The following is an 8959-nucleotide window of genomic DNA, read 5'->3' as shown; positions in this document are numbered from 1 at the left end:
TCTCCTAAAAAAAAAAATTCAGAGCTCAATAATATCCTTGCTTCTCTGCCTGTAGAATTCTTTTATTCAGTCATCATATCCAATGAGTATTCTGTGTTACCCATGATTGGCGTTGGTTTGAAACAGAGCTGGGGAATTCCGTTGTTCATCTATTGAGTTCTTCTGAACTGCTGACTCATTCCACACTCATTTCCTTTCCTTAATTGTTTCTCCAATGTCCTGGATCACCTCTTCATATTAATTTTTTTTAACCAGCCATCTAAAGTGTTTATGCTTATTAGTTTTGTGAATTCATTTCATAATTTGCAAAAATTGAATAGGTCAAGTAAAATAGTAGATTGAAAATAATCTAAATAAGATTTGGGCTTGATAGGTTAAAAATTCTTTGTCTCTTTCCACATTTTGTGATATTCTTTCGTTCTGTTTATTTCCAAGTCAGAAGGTGTCAGGTAACCAAATCTGTTTATTGTACATATCCCAACTAGCTCTAATAACATAAGAGTATAATATGGCAGGTGGATATACTTTAAGCTTCCTTCTCAAATGCCTGACTTGATACTGGTCTCTCAAGGGAGGATTCAAGCTTGCACAAAGGGATTCACAGTGGAAACCAAGCTGTCATATGTTTGACTTCTGCTGTGATTGTAGAGATCAAACTGCACTACAGACAGGGTGGTTAAAAATGTGCTTAGCCCACTTGCCTTCATTGCACAGTCCTTTGAGTATAGGAGTTGGGAAGTTATGCTGAGGTTGTACAGAACATTGGTGAGAACTACATACATGAAGGATATTATTAAGCTGGAGAGAGTTCAGATGAGATTTACCAGGATGTTGCTGGCTATAGAAAGTTTGAGTCATAAAGAAAAGCTGGGACCTTTTTCACTGATGTGTAGGTGGCAACCTTTTAGAAGGTCAAAATAATGAGAGGCATAGATAGGGTTAATGGTAGTTGTCTTTTCCTGTGGATGGGGATTTCAAGACTAGGAGGCACATTTTTAAGGTGAGAGGACAAAGATTTTACAAAAGACATGGGGGCAAGTTTTTTTAGAGGGTTGTTCACGTGTAGAATGAACTTCCTGAGGAAGTAGTAAATATGGGTGCAATTGCAATGTTTAAATTATATTTTAACAAGTACATGAATAGGAAAGGTTTGAATGGATATGGGCCAGGAATAGGCAGGTAGGACTTGTTTAGGATTATGTTCGGCATAGATTGGTTGGACTGAACGGTCTGTTTCCGTGCTATGACTCTATGACTGATAGTGAAAAGATAATTAAGTGTAAATAAAGAAAGTTGCATGAAGGATCATGAACCTGTACACATATTGCATATGATTGAGAAGGGAACAAGAGGCGTAATGAAGAAATCAGGTCAGGATTTGGAAGACACTGCTTGATAGCCTTCTGGATACAGATTCAAGGGCAATATTCAAAATGGGAACTGAACATACTTGAAACAAACAAAAGGAGGGAAGTGAAAAATGAGTCAGGGAATGAGAATGGTGTGATTAGTTTGAATGAGCCTGTAAAAACTTAATTGGCTGGTTGACATCTATTTCCCTTATTTCAAGGGGATTGGAGTATAAGCGTTTTACTACAACTATACAAGGTATTGATGAGATGGAGTAATGTGAGCAGTTTTGGTCTCCTTATGTAAGAAAATATATTATTTCATTGGAGGAATTCAGAAAGGTTTCATAGAATGTTTCCAGTATGAAGGGATTGTTTTATGAACAAAGGTTATAGTCATAGAACTGTAGAGCATAGAAACAAGCCCTTTGGCCCAACTCATCCATACCAATCAGGTTTCATAAACAGAAATAGTCACATTTGCCTGTGTTTGGCCCATATCTTGTGAAATTTCTCCAATTTATGTACCTATCCAAATATCTTTTACATGTTGTGAAAGTACCTGACTGTACAACTTCCTCTGGCAGTTTGTTCCACCTATGCACTAACTTCTGGGTGACAAATTTTCCCCTGGTGTCCTTTTTAAATCTGTTCTTTCTCACTTGAAACTTATGCACTCTAGTTTTGGACCTCCCTAACTTTGAGAAAAGACCTTGGACCTTCACCTTCTCCCCTCACGGTTTTATAGTCCTCTATTAGATCACAACTCAGCATCCTATGCTCCAAAGAAAGAAGTACCAGCCAAGCCAGTCTCTCCTTATAACTCAAACCATTCATTCAGTCGGGTAACATCCTTGACCATCCTTAAACTCTTTCCAGTTTAATAACAGTCTTTTGATAATAGGGAAGCCAAAAATGTACACAGTACTTCAAATGTGGCCTTACCAATGTATTGTATAGCCTTAACATGATGGCTCAACTTCTGTATGCAGTGTCTGACCAATGAAGGCCAGTGTGCCAAATGCCTTCTTCACCACCCTGCTTACCTGTGCCATCATTGGCCAGGAACTATGTATCCGCATCCTTTAGTTCTCTGTTTGACAATACTCCCAGGGTCTACTATTAACTATGCAAGTCCTGCCCTGGTTTATCTTACTAAAATGCAACACCTTGCATTGGAATCATAGAATCACTACGGTGTGGAAACAGGACATTTGGCCCAACAAGTCCACACTGAACCTCCAAAGGAGTAACCCACCCCCCTACCCTACATTTACTCCTGACTAATGCACCTAACCTACATATCCCTGAACACTATGGGCAGTTTAGCATCACCAATTCACCCGACCTGCACATCTTTGGATTGTGGGAGGAAGCCCATGCAGACACAGGGACAATGTGCAAACTCCACACAGTCACCTGAAGTGGGAATCAAACTTGGGTCCCTGGTGCTGTGAGGCAGCAGTGCTGACCACAACCATTGTGCCACTCTAAGCAAAGGCTGTAGCAGCGAGGAAACACCATTTATCTAAATTAAACTCTGCCATTCCTCAGCCTATGTTGTGGAGAGGTCATACCTGATGCTTTGTGAGAATCACCAGGAGACGTAGAGAATTCCTCAAGAAGTTAATCTTTTATTTCCAAACAAAAGCTGTGGCAATCAGAAAATGGCTTCCCAATTGCTCCCAATTCATGGGGTTCACTACTTTTATACTTTTCTAGTTGCTTTGCTTATCTGGTGTCACCAGCAGGACCAATCATATTAGCTTGTATTGTCTATCTAAAATAATCATCTTCTGACACAATAGTCTTCTACTTTACACTTAACCTTTCAGATTATGCCACCATTGTCTTCAACATTTGCTCAGTTATCCCATAATTTGACTAACCTAGCATATTGTGCTACCATTATTTTCAGCCTGTGCTCATCTGTAGCTCATCTATCACATGATTCTATGTATCACTCCATTAATTTAACTACACAGCTGTCCTACTAATTTCCATATACTCCCCCCTTTGATACCTACTGGTCTCACACAGAGAAAGAAGACAATCAGACGGAACCTACAACGGCCATTGAGGAAGCTGCAGGCCCAAAAGCGGGCAGAAATAATTTTGGGGTCCAGTTCTCAAAGCATTCTTCCTCCATTCCTGGAGTCCCTCAGCCAAAGTTCTGCCATCAAATAGCTGGAACAGGAAAAAAGACCCAAGGACTCTTACAATCTAAGATCATGTGTTACATAAAATAGTTCAGGCTCCTTCATTCAGACAAGCCCTCTGCACCTCAGCGGACATAAGATCATAGCAATAGAGCATTGAAACCCTATCGGAAGAGGGGGATGGTCTGGAGTTCTCCGGAAAGACAAGGAGCGTCTATGCAGCAAGATGCAATAAAAAAGACTTAATAAGAGATAAAGCACAGCAAAACATAAATGCAACAGTAAGCAGCACAATACCTGCGACAGTCCCAATGTTGGTGAACCAAGTCCCTCATTCCCCCAAAACGCTATCCAACCATTCAAAAAACATGGCCGGACTCTATTTTCCTTAGGCTTTTTTCTTAGATTCTTCAGCTTATCCATTGCATTAATAAAATATCCCTCTGGGCTAGTATTATTGGGTATGAAGGTGCAGCAATTTTCCCCAAACATTACACAGACTCCTCCTCTTTTGGCTAACAACCCAATCCAGAGCCTGTCTATTTTGACATGACATTTTGCTAGTTGCATCCATTTCCTCCCCCAAGGCTGAGAGGGCATCATCAGTGTAATTAATAAATCTCTGTTGTTTGTAATAGATGTAATTAATCCATTCAGCATTTTTGCTAATCCCTCTAGCAGGGAGGAGAGACTTGCACCCTGTGGCAATTTTGTTTCGGGCCTTGAACTCATTGGGGACACCCTTGGCTGACCTGTACTATCAATTTGTGTTATTGGATCAGGGACAGACACTTCCGTCAGGGACTGTGTAAAGTTGGTTGTGATAGGGTGTCAAACTGGGCCCTTGGTAACACAACAATCTCTTGGAGGAGCATTACATGAGTGCAGGTACCATCCCAGCTGGGAGGGAAGCATCAGACAGAGCCCCCCACTTCCAGGCCACACAGCCACCAGGTTTCTGCTAATGGAATGTGCAGAGAATTCATAACAAAATCGTGGTGTGGCTCACTGGCACCAAAGGTTGTGTCAGTATCAATGTCAAATGTGTTCACACAAGGGCCTTCAAAGTGACCTACCGGAACAGAGCCATTCTGTCTGAAACATTCAAAGCTCAAGCCTTCACGTACTGTGCAAATGCCCATAGGGAATGTCTGGTTACTTTTACTGGTAGACCAAGGAGTACTATAACCACACCACTATTGGACATGATGCTTCCCCATTCATCTTGTTGATAGAATGTGGAGGCCTGAAGAAGGAGGCACCAAAAAGGGCAATAGGGCTGCATGTATGATTGAATCATCCGGATCAAATGGCTGATGGGATTGTCGTTGTCACCGCAGAACATTCTGCCCTGTCCGCTCAGACCCTCGTTACCCGTGAGGCGGTATCCATAGAGACTTACCTACACCACGTGGAATTTTATCTCAGCCAATCTCTTTGTTCTACTCTTAGTCATCCCACTCTGCAGTTTTCCTGCGCCTCCTCCAATTCAATTTACCAAGCATCTTTTGGACCTTGGGTTCGGAGCAATCCTTCAGCAGTTTCTCTGTACTTCTGCATCCCAGGGGACCTCCACTACTTAACAAAATGTAGTCCGAATTAACAGCAAAATTCTTACCTTTTTTATTTAAGGGCCAACCCTTATTCTGTCAGCCTAGGGAATTTCCAAGTCAACCGCAAAATGCCCCCTCTGATAGCGCCAAATTTGTTGTGGAGAGGTCGTACACAATGCTTTGTGAGAATCACTAAGAGACATAGAGAATTCCTCATGAAGTTAAACTCTTATTGCAAACATAGCTGTGACAATCAGAAAATGGCTTCCCATTTGCTTCCGCTTCCTGGGGCTCACTACTTTTTATACTTTTCTAGTTGCCGCACTTATCTGGTGTCATTAACATGACCAATCGTATTAGCTTGCATTGTCTTTCTAAACTAATCATCTTCTGTCAATGGTCTTCTACTTTGCACTTAACCTATCACATTATGCCACCATTGTCTTCAACGTTTTCTCACATATCACATGATTTGACTAACCTATCACATTGTGCTACCATTATTTTCAGCCTGTGCTCGTCTGTCACACAACTCTATGTATCGCTCCATTAATTTAGTTACTCAGCTCTCATATTAATTTCCATACCTACTGGCCCAGTTGATCAAGGTCCCATTGTACTCTTAGATAAGTTTGTTCCTGTCCACTATACCATCAACTTTAGTGTAATTTGCAAACATACTAACTGTGCCGCTTACATTCTCATCCAAATCATTTATATAAATTACTAACAGCAGTGGACTCAGCACCAATCGTTGTGGCACACCACTGGTCACAGGCCTCCCTTCCAGACAACAAACCTCTATCTCCATCTGCTGTCACTTACCATCTTCAATTTTGTGTCCAATTGACTAGCTTTCCCCAGATCCCATGTGATTTAACTGTACTAACCAGTTTATCATGTGGAACATTGTCTACATGGACTTTATCAAGACCTTCAACAATTCTACCACTCTGCCTCCATTTAACTTATTGGTCAGCTCTTCAAAAAAATCTCAATCAAATTGAGACATATGATTTCTCAAGTACAAAGCCTGATTAAACCGTTTGGGACTCTGCTCACTGTAATATAGAAAAATGAGGTGATCTAATTGAATCTTTGATTCTTAAGGGCATTGACGGGGCAAATTCTGAGAGGATGTTCCCCACATGGGAGAGTCTAAGATCAGAAAGCATTGTCTCAGAATTAAGGACGCCATGTTAAGACTGAGTTAAGGAGGAATTTCTTCTCAGAGAGTTGTGGTATGGCAGCATTATCAGAGGCAAAGCTAGTTGCGTGGCTTCCAGCAACTCTGCTTCCTAGTGCCTCAGTTGGGCACTAAGTTTCTGTCAATGAGAGACTGCTGTACAAAGCTGCAAGCAAAGCTTTTTGGGTTTGTTGAGCGGTCTTTGAAAGGTCAGGAAACACAAGTGATCCTCACTAATTCCCTGCCTGATAATAAAGTCACGTGAGCTCAAGGTTAATAGTGACAACTGACTCATTAATGGGTTTAATTGGTGTTTTGTCATGAGTGGGTGGGATTCCTGTATCGAATTTACATTTTGTTTCCTTGAAGCTACCAAACTCTCTAATACCAACAGAGGAGGTCTGCTAAAAATAACAACACTTCAAATTCAACTCACCTGTCAGGAAACCACATGCAAATCACATGCAATAATCTCACAGGCAGAGCGGTGACTTATGGAGCAGCACAGAGCACCTGCTACTGGTATATACTTCAAAGTTTATGAAAAAGATCAACTATTTTTCTTATGTTAGTCATTTGTCAGTAAAATCAACTGAGATAAAGACGACAAAATGGAGCCAAAAATGCAAACCACAGGAAAAAGGTAAAAGAATGTAGCTAATGGAAATGGAATGGCCCTTAATATATATTTATGCTCTTTTTCAAATGCAATAACCTGTCATTGTGGCAGTCAACATTGGCTGCTTGGATGGAGAAACTCTCAGACAAAGGTGCACCTGTCATTGCCCAACAACCTTCTGGATTGCTGCAGTATCTGCAAACCAAGAAACATGAAAATGCTTCATTACAGCAGTGAAAAACTATTGAAAAGTATGGTGTATTTTGAAACAGTCTTTCATTCAAAGATAACTGAAGGAATGCTGTGTTTATATCATATCTGGATAATGTGACACAGTTATCAGATTTGTATTTGATTTCCATTGCACATTTGAGTCCTATGTATAGCAGCAAATTTCTTGAATTTCATGCTAACTGCTTCACTGCTTTTGAAAATGCAAAGATTATGCTTAGAACTTATGCATAGTGTCCAGAATACCCTCATTGTAAATCATTGGCAACAAATACCAAGTTATATCATGAAGCAGATTGATTAAGAGCATCCATGTTTACTTGATCCTGGCATCAATGAAAATGTTATTTCCCTGAAATGTTACTGAAACCAAAGAATAATGTAAAGAAAAAACATGGTGGGCAAAGGGTCTACACCATAGTTCAAAACTTTCCTATTTCTGTCCACAAAATGTTCAGCCTGGAGATATTTGCTCCAATATTAATATGTATTGCTGATCAAACGATTTACATTCAATTCAATACATTTATGTTTTTGTTCTAATGAATGAAAATGCAATTTAATTCAATTTTGTTTCATGTTTCTTGTTAATTGTGAAGACTATTTTATATCCAAGGTTTGCATGAATTGCTGTTGATGTTTCATGTTTTTTTGGATATGAATTCCATGCACAAGGTGATTTTTCTATGGCTCAGGTTGGCTTTCCTTTAGCTCTTTGGACTGAGCAATTTTCTTCCCAGTCTGTTCATTTACAATTTGTGGGTGCACATTCTCATCATAGAACTGGGTCTATTATTCTACAATAAAACAAGCAACTGCAGATACTGGAGATGTAAACCACAAACAGAAAGTGCTGGAGAATCTCACCAATTCTGGTAGCCTCCATATAGAATGTGACAACTCTACATCAAAGCTGTTTAAGTGTTCAGAAAACTTGGAATTTATGCTGAAGCCGTAATGGGGGAGGGATGAATACACTGATGATGACGGAGCCTAGATAGAGTGAGAAATGAAAGGGATGTCAAAGAGCTGGCCCCTTTTTTCTAAGAACTGTTCATTTTTTCAAGGATACTGTATCCTTGATTTTTTCAGTGGGGTCATAAAATCCTCCTGGCTCCAAGGTGACTAGTTTGGTACAGAGATGAAAAAGGGTTTTGGGAGGACTTTTGTTTATATGTAAAAAGATGAGACATCATAACAAAGTGATCATATTTTAGAAGTGACCTGTATAAAGAAAGGAGAGTGGTCAACTCTCCAGCTAAGCAGTTCAGTCTAGAACTAGTTAGGAGTTCAGATGCATGGAAACAGGCTGCTAAACTTTCTCTCTCTCCTTCTGTTCTTCTAACTTCAACCTGTAAGCATTTGTTCCATTTTTACTGTATTTAAGGGGTTTTGCTTATTGGGACTGTTATGTATATTCGGAACTGCATACTTAAGTCTAGTTTGGATAGACTGAGTTCTGTTCTTTGTGTTTCATTGTGTCATTTTGTGAATAAATTTTTATCTGTTTTAAAACCCGGTAATCATCCAAGTTAACTTTACACTTATTGAAACAAATTGCAAAGGTATGGTCTGGGTTGCCTCTTAAGAATGTTTTGAGTGGTCTGGCCTGGTCCATAACAATGTATAGACAAGGACTTAATGGACAGCAGGCCAAGACAGAAGTAAGGCTGAGTAAGAGATAAGAAGAAGAGGTGTAGTGGACAGTGAAGAGGGTTACCTCAGATTAAAACAGGATCTGGACTAGATGGGCCAATGGGCTGAGAAGTGGCAGATGGTGTTTAATTTAGATAAATGCAGGGTGCTGCATTTTGGGAAAGCAATTCTTATCAGGACTTATACACTTAATGGTAAGGTCCTAG

The 8959-nt window shown here is 40.0% G+C and overlaps 1 protein-coding gene across 1 annotated transcript in view; it reads left to right on the top strand.

Moving 5' to 3' along the window:
* The first annotated feature begins 6858 nt into the window (after positions 1 to 6858).
* The window catches only part of LOC122555644 (extracellular calcium-sensing receptor-like), a 20380-nt gene continuing 18279 nt past the window's right edge, over positions 6859 to 8959 (top strand). The window contains exon 1 of the mRNA XM_043701642.1: positions 6859 to 6890. Within this exon, the coding sequence (XP_043557577.1) occupies positions 6859 to 6890 (32 nt within the window). The remainder of the gene's footprint in view (positions 6891 to 8959) is intronic.

This window comes from Chiloscyllium plagiosum, chromosome 13, assembly GCF_004010195.1.
Source record: "Chiloscyllium plagiosum isolate BGI_BamShark_2017 chromosome 13, ASM401019v2, whole genome shotgun sequence".
In the NCBI taxonomy this organism is placed as follows: domain Eukaryota; kingdom Metazoa; phylum Chordata; class Chondrichthyes; order Orectolobiformes; family Hemiscylliidae; genus Chiloscyllium; species Chiloscyllium plagiosum.
Note: the sequence above shows the minus strand (reverse complement) of the source record. Positions and strands in the feature narration are given on the sequence as shown.